At 42.9% G+C, this 25,155-nt stretch overlaps 3 protein-coding genes across 6 annotated transcripts; 2 read left to right on the forward strand and 1 right to left on the reverse strand.

The window, feature by feature from the left end:
* Positions 1-1,001: 1,001 nt before the first annotated feature.
* Positions 1,002-14,846, forward strand: LOC105834893 (protein tweety). 4 transcript variants are annotated; one of them, XM_012677724.3, is made up of 9 exons: positions 1,002-1,122; positions 9,586-9,802; positions 11,761-12,033; positions 12,240-12,574; positions 12,785-13,216; positions 13,319-13,420; positions 13,624-13,863; positions 14,427-14,620; positions 14,705-14,846. In XM_012677724.3, the coding sequence occupies exons 2-8, from the start codon at positions 9,665-9,667 to the stop codon at positions 14,596-14,598; spliced, it is 1,692 nt and encodes a 563-aa protein (XP_012533178.1). In that variant the 5' UTR covers positions 1,002-1,122; positions 9,586-9,664; the 3' UTR covers positions 14,599-14,620; positions 14,705-14,846. The 4 variants fall into 4 exon arrangements, with proteins under 4 accessions (XP_012533178.1, XP_012533181.1, XP_012533180.1 ...); XM_012677727.3 differs by having other exon boundaries at positions 13,624-13,716; XM_012677726.3 differs by having other exon boundaries at positions 13,627-13,863.
* Positions 14,847-14,921: 75 nt separating this feature from the next.
* LOC118645209 lies at positions 14,922-19,052 on the forward strand. Its single transcript, XM_036285852.1, has one exon. The coding sequence runs from the start codon at positions 14,947-14,949 to the stop codon at positions 15,202-15,204; it is 258 nt and encodes an 85-aa protein (XP_036141745.1). The 5' UTR covers positions 14,922-14,946; the 3' UTR covers positions 15,205-19,052.
* Positions 19,053-19,137: 85 nt separating this feature from the next.
* On the reverse strand, positions 19,138-25,124 carry LOC105834891 (pyridoxal-dependent decarboxylase domain-containing protein 1). Its single transcript, XM_012677720.3, has 10 exons — positions 24,385-25,124; positions 23,999-24,235; positions 22,969-23,382; positions 22,517-22,798; positions 22,350-22,421; positions 21,899-22,135; positions 21,479-21,820; positions 20,987-21,272; positions 20,651-20,908; positions 19,138-20,540 (listed from the first exon to the last, which is right to left on the reverse strand). Exons 1-10 carry the CDS (start codon positions 24,448-24,450, stop codon positions 20,290-20,292), a joined length of 2,445 nt encoding a protein of 814 aa, XP_012533174.1. The 5' UTR covers positions 24,451-25,124; the 3' UTR covers positions 19,138-20,289.
* Between the last annotated feature and the right edge of the window lie 31 nt (positions 25,125-25,155).

The following is a 25,155-nucleotide window of genomic DNA, read 5'->3' on the forward strand; positions in this document are numbered from 1 at the left end:
AAGTTTTATACATACGTTACAAAATTTAGATACAAAAAAGGGAGTAGGAGAATTGAAAGAAAAAGTTAAAGGAAGTAAAGAGATGAATTATAAAAAAAAAGTAATTTTATTTATGTTAACAAAATGATAATCATTGATTGACTTGATTAGTTTAATTCAATCGACGAATTTACTTAAAATAAAATTTTTAATACATTTCTTATATCTTTTTCTATATGTTAATTAAACAACAAAAGGGCAATAATTTTGTTATTTAATTGATAAGATAATTGGAGTCATCTTAAACGTGATTAAGCTTTAATAAACTTATTAACGTTTGTATACCGTCTCGTTAACAAAAATGTGCGAATGATTCGATTCGAATTGTTTATATGAAAATTTGAATCTAAATTTCGAATACGAATCGTATGTATATTGACAGTCTCATAAAATAACATTTAAAGTGACATTATATCATAATCAATATTTTTTTTACATAGATATCTTTTATTACATGTTAAAATTCAACGTAACATTAATTATGTTGTATCAGTTAAAAGTTATGTTTTAATCATCCGATTCAAAAAACCTTGATTCACACACATCTCTACTCGCTAACGTGTATATCATTAATCTATTGTTCGACACGCGGGAAGAAAGATTAGGGATCAAGGACGACCAGTGACATAATTGAAAATTATTTCGAGAGCAATTCTCAAGCAGAGTTCGAGAGAGAGAGAGAGAGAGAGAAAGAGTCGATCGGAGTTTGGTCGAAGTCGCCCCGAGAGCGCGTCATCATCGTCTCCCCCGCGTCACGTTTCGCACGCGCGGAGAGGAGAACACCGGAGAGCGGAGCAAGCACGCCGGAGCTGAAACGACGAACAAGAGAACGGAGTCGCGCGCGCGCGCGCGCGCGGCCTGGCGGCGGCCCCCGTAAATCCTCGCCGCCGTCGCGCGCAAGCGGAAACGCGATTGGTCCGCGACCGCCGCTCCACCCCGGCCCCGCCGCCGCCGCGCGCGTCGCTCTCTTTGCCTCCTCTCAGTCGGGCTCGGAGCACGGTTGGATATACGTCGTATGTGCCGCCGGTTGTCGTTCACGTACGCGAGCGTACGGGTTTTGTCACTGAGAGGAAAAAAATCGAGGTAAGAGGTAGAGCCGCGCGCGCGCGCGCGTGCGTGCGCGTGTGTGTGTGTGTGTGTCGCCGACGCTCCGATCGACGACCCTCTCGCGATCTCGTCGAACACACGGCGGCGGTATTGAGGACGGGGGTGGGTGCGAGGGTGGAACCACCGTCGCGCTTCTGTCACGCGAGCCCACCGTCGTTCTCCTCTCTCTCTCTCTCTTTCTCTCTCGGAGACTCGCCCTAACAGATATGTATATGTACACCGCTCGCTCTCTTTCTCTCTCTCTCGCGCGCGATGCGTTTCCACGGGACGCGGAACGTGCGACGTGCGCTTTCCCGGACGCCGCGCAAGAAACGCGGCGCCTCGCCTCGTCCTCGAGATGAGCGAGAGATTAAATCGAAGGAAGGAGGAAAAGAGAGGACGCTATATACACTGTACGGTATACGTAGAAGGAGAGAAGGAGAAAGAGAGAGGAAGGTGGAGAAGGAAATAGAGGATGGCCCGATGGCGCTCACGGCCGTCTTCGTGTGTACTCTCGGGGATCGATACACGGTACACACTCGGGGGTGACAGCGTGTGGGTGCAAGAATACATTACACGAGCCTCTCGCGAACGTATGTGTGGGTGCGTGGGAACGAGAGAAAGAGAGAGAGAGAGAGAGAGAACGAGAGCGAGCGAGAGAAAGAAAGAAAGAAAGGAAGAAAGCGAGGAGCCGTTGAGACGACGGAGCGAGTGTACCGCGGAGGTGGATTTCGTCGCAGGCCCCGGTGTAACCAAAGAAACCCAACCAGATGTTGCGTAGCGTGGCCCGCGACGTGAGCCACGGTCGTAAAAGCCGGGGTGTTCGTAGAGTCCGCGCCGCATGCGGAGCCCGGCTGTGAGTAATAAGGGACGACTTGGAGAAAGACGGACGGACGGACAAACGGAGGAAGGGTGGGAGGCCGAATGAAATACCGAAACCGCCTTTTTCCGTCGCGCCGCGCGGAGGAGCGGAGAGGAGGAGCAGGGGGCCTCTCTCGCGGGATGTCTCTCTCTCTCTCTCGCGCGCGCGGAGATGTGTCGTACGATGCCCGCCTTCCGTGCCGCGCGCCGTGTCGAGTTATCGAACGGACCCATTTTCCTCGCGCATGCAACGCGCTCGACGACGCGCTCGGAGGAACGTCGGTCGCCGCGCCGCCGTGTCGACGACGACGACGACGACGACGACGACGAGGAGCGTGGAGGCGGCGATATGATCGAATCGAAGGCGGCGGAGTGAGGTTTACTACCCGCCGGCGATTACGATGGGTCGATGACTTTTTAGCGTGCGATAGCGTGCGCCGACCCTAGGTTTTCCCTCCTTCGCGGCCCCGAGAACTATCGGGTCTTTAGGAAAGGCCCGGGGATGGGGGGGAAGATTTCGTCCTTCCGGGGGTGAAGAACGCCGCCGCCCCCGCTGTCTTCGTTAGCCCTAGTCTACAATGAAGGATTTAAGCTTTAAGCCGTAAGAAACTGGCCAATCACAGTAGATTTTGATAAGAATACTCGATTGTGATCGATTAATTTCTTACGGCTTAAAGCTTAAATCTTTATTGTAGACAAGGGCTTAGGCAGAGTTTTGCCTTCGGCAGAATTTCTAGCCGTGCGACTCGCCGTTTAATCTTATCTCTTTTTCGCGTCGGACAATAAAAAGTAAATACCTAATTGTATCACCGTCTCGCGTTAATCAAACAGATATTGTTCGACAAGTGAATTGCGATCTGGGGAAAATTGTTGGGGAAGCGTGCGACGAGTTTTGGAGTATTTTGAGAAACCTTCGGAAACCTCCAGCTCAGTATTTCGATTACAGAATAAATCAGTGCCAAAATAAACGACAGATCAGAAGTTGCTAGAAATAAATTTTGAAGTTTGTTAGCTGACAAAAAAAAGCATCATTCCTTAAGTTTCGGAAACTTGAGACGGACTCGAGATATGGATAGTTAGAATAGGAAAAAAAGGAAAGATAGGAAAGGACTCCTAAAATAACTCGCGTGTATCGTAGAACGGCTAAGATGACGGTCCCAATTATGGGTCAACTCCTAATGACGGATGAAACTTAAATATTTTACAGACGTACATGTATTAATAAAATTGCAGAAATATTTTTCATTCTTTAATTGTAACAAAAATTCGCGTTTAATATCTCTCTTAATAATCGATATTTAGGAATAAAAGCGAACAATTACTGTTAATTGACCTCTCTAAATGTTTTAAATAATTTCTTGAAATTATGATACTTTTAATCGGTTGGGATTTAATACAAATAATAAACTAAATGTATAATACCATACGTTAAAAATGTACATTAATACACATCATCATATATTTAATTATGACTTATTATTCGCAATTGGTTTATTAAAAACATTAATAATTCCTTTTAAATATTCGTTTGTTAATTTACACGAATTAATGAAGAAATAATTAATCGTAATCAAGACCGTCCTTTTATATTATTTCGAAATTCATAATTCACATTGCGTGTAAAAATTGACGAATCGATTAAATCGCGAAAATCAATCAGTTGACAATCGAATCTTTTAATCGAGCAACGCCGCACTATTGAGAAGTGCGAAAGAAGAAACTTCCTTCTATCGATTTCCGACTCGGCTGAAATTTTTCGCCGACGTCCATTCGTTACTTACCGATGTCGATCTACTCGGGAAAACTTTTCGTGGAAGGCGCGGAAATGCGCTGCATTATGGACGAGGCCTGTGAAGTACGGGCGACCTTAGAAAAATGCTACGCGCAGGTAGCATTAGACAATCCCTTAAATATTGCAGCGCGAGACGAGCGTGCGGCTCCGGAAAACGCACGCGGAAGGAAGAGAGATGAGACGGCGGAGGAAAGGAATGCGGAAAGTTATGCGATGCCACGTGAGCATACTTATCATTTATGTTTTTTCTTTTGTTCGCGCCCGACACGGCATTTATGGCTCTGTCCATTTTAGTCACGCTTTTGTATTTTAGCACACCTCGCCGGGCGTTATCTGTTCCTCCTTTATTACAGGCCCGAAGATGTACGACTTTTTATTTTCCCGAGTGCACCCAGCAGCGCGGAAAAGTACGGCCGCAAGGGAGCATCGTGTAATCTTTCTCCTTCGCGTCGTCAAAGCGCGCGGTCGCTTTATTTCTCGCCTCTGATCGAGTCAACTTCAGATCAGACTTTAAATTCAAAAAGAAAAAACGGAGACCTCCAGTTCCATTTCAAATGTACAATTAAAACGCAGACAGATTGAATTCCACAGAGAGAACGGGTCTACTTACTTTGATAAAAGAATACGTAAACTTTCGAAAGTTATATTTTTTTTCTTACTTTTGAGGTATTTTTTAATTCACTTAAGTAAAGAGTAGGAGAAGAAAGGTACTTTCTTCCTAATGGATGGATCTCTCAATTTTAACCATTTTTCCCCCATCTGTTTAAAACGAGATTTAAACAGCGTCTAAAAAAATCACGAGTGTTCAAGTTTCGCATCCAAGTTTCTGGATGAAAGTCAATGCTCCGTTTTGGGGGCGGGGGGGGAGATAAAGTGCAGTATGATTTAATTATCTTTGAAATTTCGAGAAACTCCCACGGATGAAAATCAGCCGAACACGGGAAGCACCATGATGGTACCCTCAAGGGTTAATCTCCAGACTGTCGTGATATCGAGACTGTCGCTCCAAAGTGAATCCGGACTCGAATAATTAAACTCTCTCACGGTTCAACATTCCACGAACGGTTCAACTTCGGCCAATCGTCCCGATGTCAAGCCTCCGTGACATTTTACACGTCGCGAAGAGTCCCGAGAGTACAGAGATTTCGCGTTATCGGCCGCTGTTATCGCGAGGAGCGCGATTAATTTTGAAATCGAAACTCGTTTCGACACTTCGCGACCGCGACGAACGCGAGTTTCCTCGGCGAGTCCGTCGTCATTCATCCCTCGATCCCCGAAGCCTCTCTCGCGGGGTCACCGCACGGCCCCGCAGGCGACGCTATAGTCACGTTATAGTCGATCGATCGTAGCAGTTTGCATGTCGCGACCGGCAGCGAGCGATCGGTCGACGACGACTTTTTTTTTCTGCGCGCGCGCGACTCGCTCGAGACGGCGGCGGGATGTCATCGTTTTCGTCGAAAAAAGGTCAATCTGTTCCTCCATTCAGATAGCGAAAGACCACGTTGCACGCCGGTACGGATGAAAATTTTATTCGGGATAAACCGAGGGGGGGGGGAGCAAGGAGACAGGTGCGGGTAAGTCCCGCCCGGCAAACTCGCGCGCGTAAGTGCGGCATGAATTCATAAAACGTATGGCTTGCGAAAGAATGCCCTTAAAATGCCGACGAATCGAGACGAGACCGAATATAAAATAAAAGGGGCGCTAAACAGCGGGAACGTGCGGAACCTGAGGGAAACGGGAAAGCTCACGCTGTTATCCATTTAGAAGCCTCGAACATCCATTTCCCGGAAGGTTTGTCTCTCGCGACAAAGCACGGCTTTTTTTTCCCTTCGCCCGACGTATGGTCGGACGGGGCGATAGGCTACGTTTACCTGCACATTCCACGCTTTATGTATTTAAAACGAAATATAGCGCTTCGTGTGCGGCTCGAGCGGAGGGCAAAAAAAAAAGAGGGGTGGAGGGAATAAGCCTGCGGACGAGCGCGGAAAGTAAACGCGTCGTGTGCGGCACGAATAGAGGGCTGTAATAGAGGATATAGGTCCATTCCTTTACACTGTAAAGCTATTATAATTTAAAACTTAAACTTGGCAACTTGAATATCTTATGTATTTTCTACATTTTTTCCCCCATTTTTCTTTATCAGAATACGCTTTCGAATATTTGAGATGCAATAGCTATTTTAAATTCATGCAATTTATGTATCTCTATTAAAATGACACTGTAAATTTTATTTTGTTGTAATTTTTAAATAAAGACACTCTTTATTTACTCTTATCATTTACTCTTTCAATATAAATACAGATAAAATCGTAGCCTATAGAATGCTTTGAGTGATTCCGAGTGACATCAAGAATAAATTATTCATAATTTCAAATCCTGCGCAATATCTTTGTGGAAACTGCTGCTTTGATATCTCTGTTTTCCTTCCTCGAGTCTATCTCGCATCCTCCAACTACGTTCTTTCTTAATTCATCGTTAAATTTAACTATCGCGCTGCAGTTTTGCACGAGTAGCAGAGTTGATAACAGTTGATTACAGTTTTTACTCCGCGCTTCTGACTTTCGTAACTGGGGTATCGACTTTCGGAGTATAATGTCTCAACGTAAATACATGTACACGTTGCACTAAGCTGGTGGCGTTAATATCAGGTTTGAACTTATACGTTACTCTAAATTAAATAAGTTTGGAGCCCTCCCTCCCCCCTCCCCGAGTAGTAGTCAAGACTGAACCCAAAGTAACGCGAGATTCCGCTCCATTTTGTCCATCTTGTTAACATTCTTTCACGGTTGGGAAACGAAATCGGTGCGTCCGGTGTGGATACCTGGAAAGAGGAACAATGCACCGTTGTCGCACACGCGCCGCTGAAAGAGAAAGACAGGACCAGAGGAATGACGGTACGATCCCCAGGATGTGACAGCGCACAGACGGATCGTAATATAAGCGGCCTTCGTTTAAAATCGCGGCATGATTGGCGGTGACTTTATCTATCATTCATATAGAATGACGCACGCTCGCACCGTGCGGGGTGTCGATATGAATGCGAATGCGATAGTCACCTCGAGCCGCATAGGTTTCTTCCGGGCCTAGAGAAATATATAACCGGCGGTTTTATCGAACGATTAAGGTCTACCGCGGACGCGAGAAATGAAGAGGGATTTTTGAGCCGTCACGTTGAACGCGATCGCAAAACTCGGCGGACTCTCGCGCGCGGAAACGGAAGTCCCGCAGTCGCGCTGCAGTGAAATAGATGTTTATGCAACTAGTACGGTAAGTCGGCTAAATTGCCCCGTAAGTGCGGGGATATGGACACACGAGCCGTAGGCGGGCGACAGCCGATCCGCACATGTCGCGTACGATATTTTTATTTGTTACCCGCGCGTCGAAATATTGGTCCTTTTGTTGTGTCAAGCGACACGTGAGAAAAGGACCATTTTTCATGCACCGGTAGCGGCAAACAATTCCAAATGACGCTCGTTCGCGTGCGAATCGATTATCCGCGTCTCTATGTCGCCAGACATCCGGATTTTCAAGCCGCACGACGCGGAAAATTCACCTACGTCTCGATTACACGTTTGTCAACTGCTCGTTCGTTTAATTTGTAATTTAATTCGTTTAATTCGCCGCGCTTGGTTCTCGCGCGTGCCTGAGAGGGCAATTTGGGATTCATTTGTTGTTCTTGCTTCGATATCAAACCGCGATTTATCACGCAATAAGGAAGCGTTTATTGTGTTACAAGGCTGTTTGTTGAAGTCAGGAGGAAGTGGGGATGGAGGGGGGAGGGTGGGAATACGCACCTCCGTGGCTTTGAACGTACACCGAACCGCATATTGGAAGCGTGTTGCCGTGAAGTTGTTGGCGATGTATACATTTCAAGGATAGAATGGGAATCGAGAAAGTAGGTTAATAAACCGTACGTGTACGTTGCACTTTATCGATCCGCGATATATTTATTACGGAGATAGATATTTGTTGCTCGCGGCGGTGTCTGCGGGAGCTTAATATAGAGCGTGATGCATTTAAAACGCGCGCTGCTAATCGGCTGAGACTGTTATATCATGTTTGACGCTGTAACGCGTAAATGTATAACACGCTCGCATGCGGCGAATTAATTTTCATTAATATTATTACAGAAATCCGATTGAGACTCCACGCCGGGACGTGAGTGCTTTATTTATTCGGCCGGCGAGGACGAAGGCACGCGGTATTAATTACGATGTTAATTTATCGACGTACTTTTAATAATACAAGATAGATGAGGCGCGCCCGTTATCTCCACGGAAATTTGGCAGTCTGCCCTGCGACATAAATAACGGAGCTCGTTTTCATTTTATTATCTGTACGCTACGTAATTGTTTATCTGCACGTATGTAACATTTACAAAATCTCTTTTAATTTACGCTTAATATTGTTACATGATCATATTAATTCAAAACGTAATCGTACAATAATATTCGTTAAAACGCGACTTTAAGATTGCTGTTACTTTGCTACTCGTTAAGGTGCGCAATTAAAAAAAAGGATACAAACTTAATAAACAACATTGAGGTTTTTCGAAAGTTTTAACGACAATGCCGGCGTTCGGTCCCATTAAACCTATTTGAGTCAATTTGATAGCTAAAAGGCACCTCGAGAATCCTTTCGGCACGCTTTAGTGATGTCAATGAAGCGAGAGACAGAGAGAGAGAGAGAGAGAGAGAGAGAGAGAGAGAGAGACGGAGAGCTGGCTGGCACAGACTTCATTAATTAAGCGCGCGTTGATTCCACTACGGAAGAGTTGAATCACTACGGTAAAACGTTTTGCGACACTAAGTGACGTCGGCGTATTTAGCCAAGATTGAGTCGTGACTCGCGCGGCGGTAGTGCGCAACGCGGAAGCGGCGGTAGCGCAATATGCTAATGAAATGATAATCGAATTAAAACTCTCGATGAGCCTTTTTAGAAAATTTGACACTTAATTGCGAGCGAACTCTCTTCCATGAACTGCCAGGAACGGGCGGCTCGCGTGGAAGCGCGCGGCTCGTGGCTCTGTAAAATTAAACTCCGATACTGTTCTCACTCTATTTTAATTCGATTTTCCTTTTTGGGGCGGGGGAGTTTTTTTTTTTTTTGTTCACAAAAAATGTCGATCCCCGAGAAAGCAATATCCGCGTTGCTCGTTACGATTCTAATCCAAATACAATTCAAAACGAATGCGACGGAATGATTGAAATTTATATATACACAGCGGATGAAAACGGATATTCGGTGAAATCCGTCCCATTTAGCTGGAGCTGATCACGATGGATAGAATTGATAATATATTTATTAAAAGATGATACGACAGAAAATTTTGACGCGTTCCCGAACGAATTTATCCGCCTAGATCTTTACCGCAGTGTTAAACCTTAATAGTATCTCGTCGCTTGCCATTTTCCTCGCTGGAAAAACGTAAAATAACACTCGAAATCGTAATTAAAATCTGCATCTGGCTACGGGGGACCGTTATAACTTTACGTTTTGATTTAATTGAATCATAATGGAAAGTTTTAATAGCTCACGTTCCAGATCGGGCTTTCGAATGTATCACCCGGATGAAAGATACGAGACCGTAGGCGATATGCGACACCGTCGTTGGAATTATTATTCGATTATGCAAATGCGGGAAAACTTGGAAATACCGCGCGTGGCGCAGATGCTCCTTCAATTAGCCGCGGCAAAAGAAAAACCGCGTTTCGCCGCTCACCGCGATTACCGCTACACCCGTCCGGGCGCCGCTCTTCCCCTCCAGATTCGGTCCAGCTAATTTGTTTATTTCGTCTGATTTACAGCGCTCGCGCGTAGCATGTCTTGACGAGTAGGAGGCACGCTACCGAAACTGGGTTTCTCGGCAGATAAGGGCTCTCCACAATGGCGGGCGGTCAACAGCTTCCGGAGCAGTACACGGTACCACAGTACGCGAGGATCTTCCACAGCCTGCCGCATCTGAACGTCTCCTTACACTCGGTCAATAATACGTTCAATCCCCACTCCGAGATCTATTTGGAGGTAGGTTCGCTGGTCGGCACGAATCCGTCTTCCTTGGCGAATTCCACTCCGATTATCTGCGCCGTCCCTCCCTCCCACCCTCCCTTCCTCTCACGTCCTCCTTGGCGGCCGCCACCATAGCCACTGTGGCGCAAATCGATCTCCTTTGATTTAAAACAAAGTGCGTCCGATTAATCGGCCGCCCGCGCGCGCGACAACCGGAGCCTTTTTTAAAGCCCCGCGCGGATCGATAAGCGAATTGCACGGAAAATCCGGATTTCACGCGGCTCCTACCCCCCCCCCTCCCTCCCTCTCCCCTTCGCACCGCGATCGCAATTTTAAGATAAATATTTTATTCACATCCCGACGATGTATATCGATGGCCGGTCCGAACGTCCTCGGGAGGATATCAGCACGCTCGGCTCACTTCCAATCCGGACGTATAATACAATATATGTATTTCCAAAGTGGATGTATGTACGCTGATAAATATTTCATACACAAAATCTTTCTTCGCGTTTTCCCTTCCGTCGAATCGAATTTTGCACAATTTTCCCCCCTTCCCCCCATCCAATTTTTCGAGCTACGACCCGACGCGCATTAATCACGTTAATCGAGCGCCGTCCTTTCGGGTAATAACCCCCGATTCCTGTTAGCTACCTCGACTTTACTACATCGGAATCTCCCGGTGGCTATCCCCGCGGGATGTCCTCTTACCACATCACGTTCATCGATCGCGGAGACTTGCGGTACCGCAGACCAAAGGATCCCGGATCGATACGGTTCAAGAAACAAACATCTGCGAACGAAACGACGACGGGAGGAGGAGAAGAAGAAGAAAGGGACTCTTGCATGTCCCGGCTCATGTACGTTTACGCGCGGAGCGCCAAACCGAGGGGGAGAAAAAAAAGGAACGAACGATTTACGTGCGTGCGGAAAGTAGCCGGGGACACGGCGAGGAGAAAGGAAAGGACAAAAAAAAAAGAGAGAGAAAGAAGGGAGGATGAGTGACCGGCGAGGAAAAAAAGGGGAAGGTCAGAAGGGGGACAGGAATCCGGACCCGCGCGCGCGTCTGTGCGACTGAAAAGCACAATGCCTGGGAAAGCTCAAACAATGCACAAAGGCTTTCGCATAATGCGCCCGGAGCGACTCGCGGGCCTTCAACATCCTCGGGAGCCATGTCGGACCACGGGACACGTCCCGTTCTTTCCCTTCGTTCCTCCTCGTCTCCTATGGTCCTTCCTATATTCTCCCGCACACTTTCGTCCCTCTTCTTTACTCGTCTTCCTCAGAACCCGTCAAAGTCGGGCGGGACCTCCTGGGGGGGGGGGGGAGGAGGGTGGGAGAAGCGAGTAACCACCACCGGATAAGGGAGGTAGGCGCGAAACTTCGTCTCGCTCTCGTCATGCATGCGGCACGACGCGACGGGGTGGATTGGCGGAGCTAAGACCGCCGAGAAATGAGATAAAAGCCTCGGGGGAGGCAGCGAAGAGAAGCGATAGAAGTTACGAGACGGCCATAAGTGCGGCTCGTACGAAGTAAATATACGTAAATGCGCCTGGAATGGAGTAGCGTTGCAATGCGGTCCTTGAGAACGATGACGACGACGCCTGCCGCCGCTTCAGAGTGGGAAGTGGAGGCGAGGAAATTTTGGCGCGTCACCAATTTTTCGACATTACTTGTTTGTACGATCCCGCTCTTCGTATCTCCTCAGCCGAGAAGACAAGAAAGCTTCTTCCTTAATTAAATTCTAAATCTGATATTTACTTCCAAAGAAACTTTTCACCGGGCCGAGAACGGGCAATTGTTAATTTTATGAAACTTGACGGTTAAAATTCGGCGAATAGATTTTACATCTGAAAAACTAGTCATGTTTTTAGATCTCTTTGAGTATAATCTCTTATGTAAAAGTATACATGCGGTTTACGTGAGGCCGTAAAGCAAAACGAAAGGCCCATGATCGGATGTAATGTTTACAGAGCCTTGGAATACTAGGAAGTATTCCTGCAGCTTGGTTGATCTTAACTTTGCTGGTGTTGCTGGTTTATTTGGTAACAAGATGCTGCGACCGAAGGCCGCGCCCCAAGAAGTCGATAACCGCGTTGAAGTGTTCACTGGCCATTCTGGCGTTGATCTGCAGCGGAGCAGTTGCTGTTGGCCTTTATGGCAACGATGACGTACACAACGGCTTAGTACAGCTTGTGGCAGCTGCGAAAAACGTCGACGGGATTCTTATGGGCGTCAGAAATCAGGTATTTTTCGTTTTTTTTTTTTTTTTACACGCGTTATTCTGTTTATCACACATAATATTATATTACATTTTTTCTAAAATATAATATACAATTTTGTTTATTATGCAATAACAAAAAATCGATAAACAATATAAAATTATAAGATAAAAATCGATAAAAAATATGACAATGTCTATTGAAATATCAATGTTATCCTTTTCTTGTAGACTGATACTATAGAAGCGACTCTGAAGAAAAAAGTGCAGCCGCAACTAACTGCCCTCGGAGACGAATTTGACGCCCCGGTGAGCAATAAAACTATGCTAGGTTGGCTGCTAGCGGCACTTAACGGCATGAAGCAAAACACGAGCATCGCCGTAAATCGGAGTTTTGAGATACGAAAGCCCTTGAGCGGTATCAGTCTTGCCGGCGCCATCGGGATGGGTGAGAAGATCGAACAGTGGCGATGGCCTATCACTATGGCGGTTCTGAGTGCTCTACTTGTTCTTTGTGTGATTCTGGTGGTCGGTGTTGCACGGCACTCCAGATGCGTCCTAATAACGTACGTTCCTTTGATTAAAGTAGGAATAGGGATCTTTCGGCGATATGTGTTCCTCATACTTTGTATCTTTATTCACGTTTATAATTCACATGCTTAAACCGTGACAAAATCGAAGCGGAGGAACAGATTGTCTTCTGTAGACACACATTTTATACAATTTTATGCAATCACAAAAAATTACGCAACCACTCTGATAGAATATTCTTTCAGATTTTCCGTGTTTGGCTTGTTTGCGGTAATCGTCTCTTGGCTCATGGCGTCCTTATACCTGGCCACTTCTGTAGCTCTAGGTGATCTCTGCGTATCGCCCGACGGATACTTGAGCAGAGCCGTACCGTCGACCTTAGCCTCCGAGGTACTCTCGTACTACACGCATTGCGAGAACACGCGCAGTAATCCGTTCACACAGAGATTGCGAGACGCGCAGCGCGCGGTGGGCAACATGAGGAATAATTTGAACTCAGTGACTCGATTAGCGATCGATCTGTTCAAAGATCAACAACTCCAGCCGAAACTCAGCAGTTTATCCACAGATGTTAATACCGTTGACAGACTCGTGTCTGGCTTAGCCACGTTACTCGACTGTAAACCTCTGCACAAGCAATACGTTCACGCCGCCAAGAGTTTGTGTCACTTGGGATTGTAAGTCAATGTCTTCTGCCAAACGATTTTTCACATTTTAATTAGAATAATTTAACGCGAAATATATTATGTAAACTTATGTTTCTCTATAATATGTTCTAGGTATGGATTGAGTTTTATGCTAATAGCCAGTTTAGCCGCAGGTCTCTTGTTCACAGTATTGGTTTGGGTGGATTCTCATACGTGGATATATATACGAAAACGGTGAGTATACTTGTGCGAATAATTTACGTATTAGAGAGAATTAATGTATTTGATTTTTATTTAGTATAATTATTATAGTTTATTTTTATATTTTATATATTACTACAAATTATAGTGTCTTAGCAGATACTGCAAGATAGTTTGCTAAAATATGTGGTATTCACTAATAATTAAATAACCAATGATGCAATAACTTGTTTCAGAAGGGATTATCATCAGGTCGACGAACAAGATCCTTACTTACCACCGTCAGCGGCGTCGCAGGCGATAGCAGCAAGGACCCTTCGAGGCCAAGGGTCGTACCCGCCTACAGCCCCTACGCTTAATTCGAATGCTCTTGGCACTCATAATACGATTAAGCAGCCTCTCTTGCTAACGCCGCCCCCACCGTCCTACGCTACTGCGACTGCTCGAGCACGTCAACTGCACGAGAGCATGTTAAAGTTTGTGCATGAGATTTTCAGTTTTATTATCTTTAATTTATTTAGCCACTCTTAAACTAAAGGATTAATTAATTATCGCGCTAAACTATCGTGTTAGATTCTCAATGCGTCTCCTTTTGAATGTTTGCTTTATCATACATAGTTTCCATCATCATCATCAAGAATACAGGTTTTTATCGATATTTATATTAGCATATGCTTCTTGACGAACATACGTCATAAAATACGTGTAATTGCATCACATGAATAACTGTGTTCTTCATTTTCTATTTGATGTTCTGATTATTTGAATTATCTGTTTTTGGAACATAAGCATTTCGAAACAGACTTAATATTATTCTTAGCGAATAACAGTTTTAATTGCTTTATACAATATTATTATAAGAAATAGTATATAGCGCGCTTTATAATCCTATTTTATCAACATTAACATAACATGTATAGACGGTTTTGCAAACATGATTGAACTGGAATTTATGTTTAGATAAGCTAAAAAGACACCGGTCATTGTTCAAAACAAAGATAATGCTGCAACTTTGTTCGTTTTTCCTCGCCATTTACAGAGGTGGGGGTGTTAACGGGAGTGGAGGGGGCGGGGATCACAAATCGTCTCAGCATAATCAGCAATCGACGGGTGGACGAGCTGAGCACCGTTCTGGACTCGGAGATCAACCTGGCCAGTACGCGACTCTGAGCAAGCAGTGCAAGACGCTAGAGTCTAGTGACTTCTACTGAGGGCACGCCCCCGCAGGGCCCGGTAAATGCTTCAAAAAATAATACTCTTGCGTATACAATATAAACTCTTCATGTTTACATATTTTTTTATTACGTTTCGTTACAGGTAGAGAACCACCTTGGACGCCCAGCGTAGCGTCATTCACCGGTACCCTGTCTCATAATTCGCACGGGCCCGCGCATCTTGCTACTTTCCAAGATTCGCGAAAAACGCAAACACTGGACCCGAAGAACTTGGCCAATCTGAAGAGAGGTCCGACACCGGCCTGGAATCAAAATCGACCGCTTCCGCCGAATCCTGCAAATCAGCAGCCTACGTGGGAGTTCGAATCACGCTCGCAAACTAATATGAATCAGTTTCGATCGTTAGTGCGGAACAAGGCGCCTAACATTCGTATTCAGGATCAAATGCAAGACCAGGTCAGAACGTTGGACAGGAATTTCTCGCGCAGTCAGTTTAACGGTACCGCCCCGCAGAACAATACGGTACCGAACATGTACGGTACATACAATCGAGCGCAGGGGAGGCAGGAAAAGCCGACGGTGGCCACGCTAAGTCAGGTACAGGGTAGCGATCCTAATCTGTATGCTGTAACGGAACTCTAATCGTGAAAAATGGAAGAGGATGCGGGATCGTGAGTATTCGCAGAATAGATATGCGTCATCATTTTATAAAGAGTTACGTCCTTCAACAAAACTCAAAACATACGATTCGGAGTTCCTATTTAAAAAAAGAAAAACAAAAGAAAACGGCAAACTAGATTTCGGGGACCTGCGATAAAAGTGAGAGAAACAGAGGGGGCGAAAAAAGATTTTTAGAAAACTTAGAAACTTGTGTGAGACATACTTTATATCTGAGATTTTGTATTTGTATATCATGTACAGTGATTGTGGTACGTCCTTCTACGTTATTCTCCCTCTTTGTTATCGCGTTCTTGATTAGACCGCGCGCGAAGTATCCAGAGGACAGGCCGGAATGCATACTTAAAGCGGCAACTGTACGTATTTATATTGCTTGTTGACTGACTTGAGAGCATGAACGGACATGCACAAGAGAAACCTTCACACAAAGCTTTACATTGATATCGTTTACAGAGATACTGCTCGCTTGTTCATTCTAAATTAGCCGTTAATTTCGCGTGCGATGTTTAAACGGGCAGTCGGATATTGCGACTCCCGAAGGAAATACCAAAACATAATGAGGGAACTACTGAGATATACGGTTTTTATATACTTTTTACATTTTAACTGAACGAATCTATGTTGAATTTTTCGTGAGAAATATTTAATATACTTTATATGTGTGTGAAAACGTATATATACATCTAGTTACCGTACGAATGTCTGAGTGATTTTTACAAGACTCTTTGGCAGAATTCGATTATGGGCCCCGCTCGATACTGCCAGTGCTCAGGCGAATATATTTTTTAAGTACAAAGACAGTGTGTGTTATTAGCACAAGCGTTATGGATTTTCAGTTTTTACGTGCAAACAAAAAAGGAGCTGATAGGAAAACTGAAAAAAGGGAAATGATTGTTCAACGTATTGATGAAAGATATTTGGAAACAAACTTCCACACAGGCGGTATTAATTTTAAAAAAAAGATACTCTTTTTAAAAAGACAGTGAGAAAAATTAATCTGTCGTGAAAAACTGAATCTTAATATACTTCTTAAGAATCGAGAATGAATTTTCTGCGGAGCGCAGTCTTCCTGAAACATTCTGTAACATCAGCGATATACCGGGTATATTTGGCGATTATTCGGTACCCGCTGAATCGAACGATCGGGTATGAGTACGTTGGAGGAATATTTTTGTGCCTGAATAATAGCCGGTTGGACAAGTGTTGTTTACTATTACAAGTATCCAGCGTGTATCCGATTGGCGATGCCTCTTCAATCGCCACGGATGCCTGTCTCTGACCATACTCGGTATATCTCTTTCTCTTTAGAATTGATCCTATCTAAAAAAAAGTTTGTATAAGAATCGATAGATTTTCAGCAATCGCAAAATGACTTTGTACTGGCATCCGCATATAATTCAGTAAGTTTGTATATAAAACAGTAACACGTAAGATTATCGAATAAACGTGAAAAGTGTGATAAAACTGAATCTAGATGTTATTACAAATTTTGCGTGGAAGCATTTTTTAATATTATTTGATCACGACTTTCGATACGGAAAGAGAAATCGTGCCATTCCAGGAATACATGCATTTAAGGCAAACTACTTTCCAAGATTTTCTTAGGGCTTGCGTTTAGTCGAGTGAAAATCAATTATATAATCGCAATACCGAGCATTTTAAGAAGAGCGTGAATAGCAAAAGAACTTAATTCAATGTAAATAATTGTAATATTTATTACAGAGAGCAACAGCTCGTAGACTAGTAGCATATAGTTTAGTTAAATGCTAATTTAAGTTTCGACGATAAATATACGAATATGCGCACGCGGGGTATCGACCGCGCGCGCGTAATAGGAAATGAACGAATATCGTTTTGTTCACTTTGAAGATGAAGAAATATCCTAGTCACAGTATATAAAGTTGTGTACATTCAGTAATAAGATCTCTTGCCAAATTTTGAACTCGGCTCAATTTGAAAAAAAAAACGAACAAAAAGAATAAGACACGTAAAGAGAGAAATCTTTTTTCTCAAAAAATATTTGTATCGTCACTACTAATACGTACGGAAACTATATTAGTGCGTCATTGCTCCCCCTCCCCCGATACATGTTCTAGATTTTAAGATAAAAATTGCTTATCGAGAAAGTATACAATCCAACTTCAGTGTTTTAGCACAGATATGCGCTGCAACCGTAATGTATGGCAATTTGTATGTTACATATTTACTTTACTCTCTTATTTTTCAACAAGTATTTTCGCTATTTTATTGTTCAATTCTTCGCGATATCGATTTACAATAAGACTTTGATATCATTCGATTTATTAAAAAAAAGAATGTTTCAGTTTTTATTTATTAATTTGATACATATTTAATGTCTTTTTTTAATGGTTCATAAAACACTGGAGATGGACATCTTCAGATATTGTAACTTTGGTTACTTGAGGTTTTACACCAAAGCGCGCAAAAACGGGATCAACATAGCATTGTTTAAATAGAAAAATCTGCAAGTAAACGTCGCTTGTCAGTCGATGAAAATTATACTCGAATATTTCGCAACGAGATGTTCGACTCGCGCTCAATAATCTGGGCAAAATTAACGACGTGCGAGACTCACAGGCGACCAAGAGCCCGTTTAATACGTATTTTAAAATAATCTAGAACACAGAAAACTGTTGTTAAACTCTTAATATGCAAATTTGTAATTTAGATGATTGTTAACGGAACTTTTATTCTACTCGTTTGTCAATTTTTATAGTAGAAACAAGAGTCTGAGGCACATTGCACACCAGTTTTCTAACGAATAAAACAGCGTTTAAGTTTCTCATCATTTTTATACGGTAAATGTAATGTGGTGTAAAAGAAGGCGAGAGCATCTGCGTAAACACGAACAAAAGAGGAAAAAAGATCAGGATGATTGAGAACAAGAGAGTATGTGCGTGAGAGTGTACATGTTATTATATACATATATGTATGCATGAGAAAGAGAGAGAGAGAAAGAGAACAGAGAAACTCATTATTTTCAAAGATAATGGAAGTGATGATATACGACGTTGAAAAACTCATTCGATTTGGAGCATTTTCTTGGCCTACGGCAATTTCTTATCGCAGAAGAAAAAAAATATAGCTAATAAACGAAAATCAAAAAGAATTTTGCAGAATTTGATTAAATATTATACACGACATCGACGTATATGTAACAGAGAAAGAGAAAGAGAGAAAGGGAGAGACGGGAAACCTAAGCTTTTGTGCACCTTCTAAGACTGATACTGGATATATGGAAGGATCCAGGGCTCTAATGTTTTAATGTCTTTTCTGTATATTCGTATATTGCATAAGTACGTAATGTTTTACACGTGTTCGGCATTTGGAATGTGACGGGACGCTTGTTTCTGTCTTGGGTGTTCATCAGTATCTTCTATCTTCTGTTCGACATTCTTTCAATTTAATTCCGAATGTATCTCTTGCTATTATTAGTAAAATATAGAGATAGTATAAGGATACTATCTTTTCTTCTTTCTCTCTCACTGCGCGAAAGAGATTTATTTACAAAGTATATGTAGAGGCTACTCTCGACTACTCCAGAGAACTTATGTAAGTTATAATGTTCTATTGTGTCTTTCTTTGTACGTGCGGTTATGCGAATTTTGATGTAACATAAAAAGACTTATCTCGAAGGTGTGTAGGAGACGAATGGAGAACGAACGAAGCTCGTTAATCGATACTACTTTTTGTATATTACGATTGTGTCTAATTGCCATATTCCGAATTTAATTCCTCCTATTGTAACGGAACATGAATATTATAAAAAGAGAAATAAAAACCTAAGATCCTATAATTACCACATTTGATATTATAATGCCATGACTTATCTGCTTACACAGTACTTTGTGAAAACGTCAGTTGAATACATCAACATTTCTATTTTATATTATTTATTCATTAGCAATGCTTTTTATTACAAGTTTGGTACATAAATATACATACTGCTTGATTTATTTGCATCTTCGATATTTTTTAACAATTTCCGAATAATCTCCTAATGCAATTTAACTTATTTAATGATCTTATTTACTGAAATAGTTTTCTAGTATCAGCGATTACATAATAGAAGAACAATACGGATCTTCTTTCTGTGTGAATATACAATAATATTTCTTTGGCGAGTTGTTTACAGCTTTCAAACATCAGAACGCTTTTTCTCTATTATATTTTCATTCATATTCTTCAAAATCTCCTTTGTGAAAGGTAAAATGTACATATATAAATAGCTTATCTTTAATGCTTAAAGTAAACAGAACTATGTTATTAGATTTATTTGCAGTATTGTGCTTATGGATAAAATTTAACGAGTGTAAACTATTAATTTCAAAATTAAAAAGCAATTTAAAAAGAGCAAAAATCCACGAATAAAGAATAATTTCAAAATAATTATGATAAAAAAACTGAATGCAAGCATATCTTGGTTTAGCAAGCTAGTACTTAAAGTGCAAAATATTATACAAAAAAATTATATTATTTAACAATATATATAAATAATTTCCTTACAACATTTTTTTCTATCATACATTAGTCAGTGAATTACTTTTGATAAAGTATGAAAAAAAGATGATCGATTAGAAGAGAAAATTATTTCATTTTGGCCTTTAAGCCACAAGAAGTATTTCAGTAAAACTTATATATGAATTTATAAAAGCGACGCTGCTACATAATCAGTTTAGTAAGTACATGGGCCACCCCATGATTAAATCATGCTCGCTTAATAGCAAAAAAATTGTAAAATTTTACGAACTTTGCGAAGACTGCAGAAACGTTATTTAGATACGCAAAAGCGAGAAACAACCAGTCAAGAGTAGCAGTAGCAAGATAAAATTAAAATCGTCGCACGTATCTTGTTCGATTTAACCCAATCGATAAGCTATACAAGTTATATGTATATCTAATATTTCGCTAAAGATCGTACCTCCGACAAGATAACATCTTAGCATTTCATTCGGAAAGCATTATTCTTATTTCAAGTTAACAACTTGGAATGCGCGCCTTCAATTTATTAAAATAGTACAATGTTTACTACGACTTCGTTGGCGCGGATTCTTCCTTCACCTGCGGTTGTGAACTGACATTGCTTATTAGAGGTATGTTCTTACCGCTCTGCAGGCTAGAATGACTTGACGATCGGCTGTGGCTTTGACTGTTAGCACCGACTGGCGTTTGTACCAGTGGCTGGGGCGGTGTTCTGGCGCCGGAACCGTTGCTGTTTGTGAAATTAGGTTGCAACTGCATGTGATATTTGTAGATATTTTCCGTGCTCTCCACAACACCTGTTTCAATGAGTACCATACATAAAATATTCTTATATAATCATCTTGAATTTCCCCAACAAAGAAACTATGATTATAACAAGCAAACGTTCTTATAGAACTATAATTACCGGCTTGCAAGTTTAAACTACGGCCGCGAACACCTGTTTCTTTCGAAATAGGACTCCACCAATTGACAAAAGTTCCTACTACGGGAACGTGCCTGAGAATACCCTCTTGCCACAGCTTCTCCGCATTTTCTCTTTCTAGATCCGTTTGAGCCGTCTCGATACCTCTCTTAACTACTTCAGAGATGGTGTCCATCATTTTAGAACTAGCTTCCACCTCTTGGCCAACTTGCAAGACTAAAGACAATAGTTCGGCCACATCTGGAAATAATTATTGTTCGATAAAAGAGACTCATATGTGGAATGACAACCATGCTGAAAGTAATATTTATTACTTGCCTGTTTCCTGTGTTACCATGCCAAACCGTACACAAGCTAGACCGTCCGCTCCTTCTCCAAGGGAAAACGCGGCGTCCGTGTTGCGTAAGGTTTCGACTAATTGCGTGTTCAGTTTGTTCAATTCCTCTCTTGCTTGATCAGTCATAACATGAATCCAAGTAGGTGGAGCGTAACGCACACCTCCCAGACCAGCCCAACCTGGCATTTCCACTAAATGTAAAGAATCATTCTCCGAGACTAAACGTACGAAGGTTTCTTTGTGTTCCACTGTCGCTAGCAATATGTCCTATTCAACAAAATTACGATGGCATTATTATCGAATTTACGACTGCTGTCGACAATAATCGCGATATTGTATCATAGCCTCGTTGTATTTTTAACGTTAAATGCGATAAAAGTTTGCCAAATAAAGTTATTCATAAAGAAAAAGAGAGACGAATCATCACGATTATCGTTTCATGCCCAGTAGGAATTTATCAACATAATCCTTACTATTTGTTGCTCGAGACAGGTCACTAAATTGTCTATGTCTTCGGTCGAGGGTGGCTGATCGGGATTCTCCAACGGACAGATCCGAATCGCGACACCGCACTGCTCTATATCACAAAGTTCTATTTGTATATTGTCGATGTCCCTCTGTAGAATCTGTCCCAACCAGGAATTCAACTTATCGTAATAAGGCAGCACGCGCTCCGTGGCTTGAAGATCCTTGTTGGATACAAATTGGAAAACTAACGCATTCGCTACTATTTCAAATAACTGTAAATTATTCACGGGGTTTGCTAGATAATCGCTTAAAGTATAGGACTCCGTTTCGCCACCCGGCGGTTGACTCTGAAAGAGAAATAAACGATAAATTTTGACAGTCAATGAGACTTTTTTCAGAAGGTGCATCTTTTTGTAAGAACCTACCAATATTCTAATACAAGAGAATTCTTTAATCTTATTATACAACTCTTCCACAGCCAGGAAACATCTTTTAAATCTATTATGTACACCGTCTCGACCTAAAGCCTGTAGAACGGTCCACAAAGGCAAAGTGGGTAGTCGTCTCGATAGGGAATCTGCCATCAATCCCGAAACTAATGACAAAGTAGTATCTCTCGGAGTGGGCCTTCCTCCTTTAATATCTGCTAATCTGTACAATGTCTACGAGCGAAAATTAAGGAAAATAGAAGCAATAGAGAGATAATGACTAATATATATTTTTTTAAATTACCTAACTAAATCATGGTGACTACATGAAACATAATAAAAAATGTACAATCTCTTAAGAGTCTTCAAAATATTCTAACATTTCAGTTCACAAATATCATTTATATTACTTTCTATTAAATTAATATTAAAAAATATTAAAGGATACGACCACCGGTAGCGACGGTATGCCAAACCACGTTCCGAGTGGTAATGTAATGCTGTCCGCTATTTTCGAAGGCTGCAATATAAAGATTTTTAGAAAAAATCTTCAAAGATATTTGGCTAAAGAGATTCAAACATTACTAACGATAAATTAGACGCGCAAACATTTACCAGATCTTTCGCCGAATTGTTCAACGCGAGCGCGGCTAGCGAATGCCCTCTAAGATGCAACCAAACGTTGTATTTGTCGCATATCGCTCGTAATCGTGTAATATTGTCGCAATGGCCCGTCAGCACAGAGCCGGCTTCGGCTAGGACTAATAACGGCGTTACATTATTCGACTGAGTGTCCTCCGCTAAACGTCGCTCCAGTGCCGAGATGTCCATAGTGTGTCTCGAGCCAAACATAGTATTATGCGGGATTGGTCTTATGCAATGAAGCGGCAAGGAAAGCTGTGAAAGTGCATCAAACATGTTATATACCTGTTTAGTATTCTTCAATTTTTTTCAGTTATTTTTTAAAATAAACCTTTTTACGTAATAATGTAAGTTTATGCTTTCAAATTAAACGATACTTTTATAATCGGTTTTCATGCTCGGGAGGAAGGATCGAAGAGTATTACCTGTCTGCACAAATGCTGAACGACGCCCATGGGTGCAGCGACAGAGCTGTAAATCAAGGGTGGCTGAGACACGAGCGCGGTGAAGCCCTCCTCCATGTAACGTGGGTATTTCCGATGTAGAGCGAGTCGCGTCACCCTAACCAGGCCCTCGAGGTGGTCCTCGTGAAAGGAGGACGCACAGTCGACGAAGCGGAAGATATGGCTGAGCCATCTCGTTGTATCGGCCGCGAGGCGACCCGCGAGCTTCTGAGCGTGTGACTTCGGCAGCGCTACCGCGTAAGCCGAAATGGTGTGCGTGATTAAGGCCAATCTCGCCGCTTCGGTCAGAGCTGGCAGAGTGGTGATCTGACTGTACGGCAACTCCGTGGATCCTGTCTCGAACGGGAGCGGGACATCCTCGTGAACTACCAAATCCTAAAACAAAGATCTCTGATAAAGTCAAGACTATTTAACTTCTCGTAATAACTGATAGCTGTTCACACATGACCTTTAGAATTTCCAAATCATTTTAAATTCGAAAAGCTCTCAGTTATACAGAAATAAAATGAAATAAAAGATCCCTATTCCTCAAGAGTAAAAATAAATTTTTATAATATTTATTTTACATTTGCTCACCCTTGACCTTATACGGGTTGGATTTAAATTTGTTATTATAATGAGTCGAACTCACATTGTACGCAAATTTCTACGCGCACCTAAAAGAAAGGGAAACGTTGAAAAAAATTTTTTTAACGAAAGAACAATAATAATAAACAGCTCGCGACCCAAAGGCTGTAACGAGCGTGGAACTGATAACAAATCGGAAATTGCAACTCACATCTACTATGTGTGTACGTACATAAACACAACGAACGAAAACACAAAACACGTGACACGCAATTATCGTCGCGGTCGCGCTCGGTATCGGTTTAATCGCCGCGCGCGAGACCGCTCGCGGTTTCCGCTGGCGGAGCGCGTGGGCGCATAAACGCGCGTAGGTGTCCACGCACAACCACCATCATCATCATCATCACTATCGCCACACACGCACCTGTATCAATGCCAATATCTCTTCCGGTTTCTTCGGCTGCGTGAGGAAACCCGAAGGGTTGTTCCACGTGGAGCCACCGCCGTCGGCAGCCTGTTCCACTGCCCGCTCTAGCCGCGCGATCACCTCCGACGCCTGGAACTGCAACGCACCCACCTCGCCCGTCGCCGTCGCGGTCGGCGAGCCGTCGCCTTCGTCTCCTCCTCCGCCGCCGCTGCCGCCGTCACCGGTACCACCGACCTGTCAAAATTGAAGGAACACCCACACTGAGTTAACCTTGCCGTGCAATTCGATTGTCGCGCGACGCGGCGCGCGTCCACGATTCACCCGCGTCGCCGACCGCCGCTGCGGCGGCCGCCAGGTCCATTAATCACCGCACGGGTACGCACCTCCGCTCTGTTTCGCGCTGTACTTTCCATCGCCGCGTTATCGTTTGTGTCAGCCTCCTCGGCCATCGTGGCAGTACCAGTAGTCGTCGTCGTGGCCGGCAGGGCCGACGATAACCGTCGGCGACGCGGCGACCCGGGCGACGATCGATCGATCGCGTGCTCGAGACGGGATACGGGATGATCTCCTTCCGCGTACCTAGGCCGGACTCGCCTGCGAGCGCGACGGGATGAATCTGTCGGGAATTTTCACGAACACCTCGTTGAGCGGAAAATTGCGGGAACCTCGGGGAAAACTGGAGAAACCGGGGCCCGGCGTGCGCGCAGGACGACACTTGCTTTGTCGATATAGCTGTCGCAGCGCCACTCGTTTTCAACTCTTGGAATATTACGACTCCTCTGTGTGCGAGGAGTCTCGCGTAAACAGAGGATTTTTTACACACACTCGGCCGTCCAACATTTCGAACTTGGTGCAAACAAATTTCAGCCCATATTTTACTTTTATTAAATGTATTTAATTATATAAAATATATGTAGCAATCTCTTATCTCTCATTACCTTCTATCATATTATGTATCTCATTATCTATAATCTATATCATATTCTATCATATAAAAACTTTATCCCGATAAGTCGGTTTAATCGCTTATCTATTAGTGAATATATGTTTCGCAGTTGATCGCAATAAAGTATCTAAATCGTTAAGTTTTATAAAACGTATATTTAGATTTATATAAATAAGATTTGTTCCCATGTATAATAACTAGAATGAGA

This window comes from Monomorium pharaonis, chromosome 4 (assembly GCF_013373865.1).
Source record: "Monomorium pharaonis isolate MP-MQ-018 chromosome 4, ASM1337386v2, whole genome shotgun sequence".
Classification (NCBI taxonomy): Eukaryota; Metazoa; Arthropoda; class Insecta; order Hymenoptera; family Formicidae; genus Monomorium; species Monomorium pharaonis.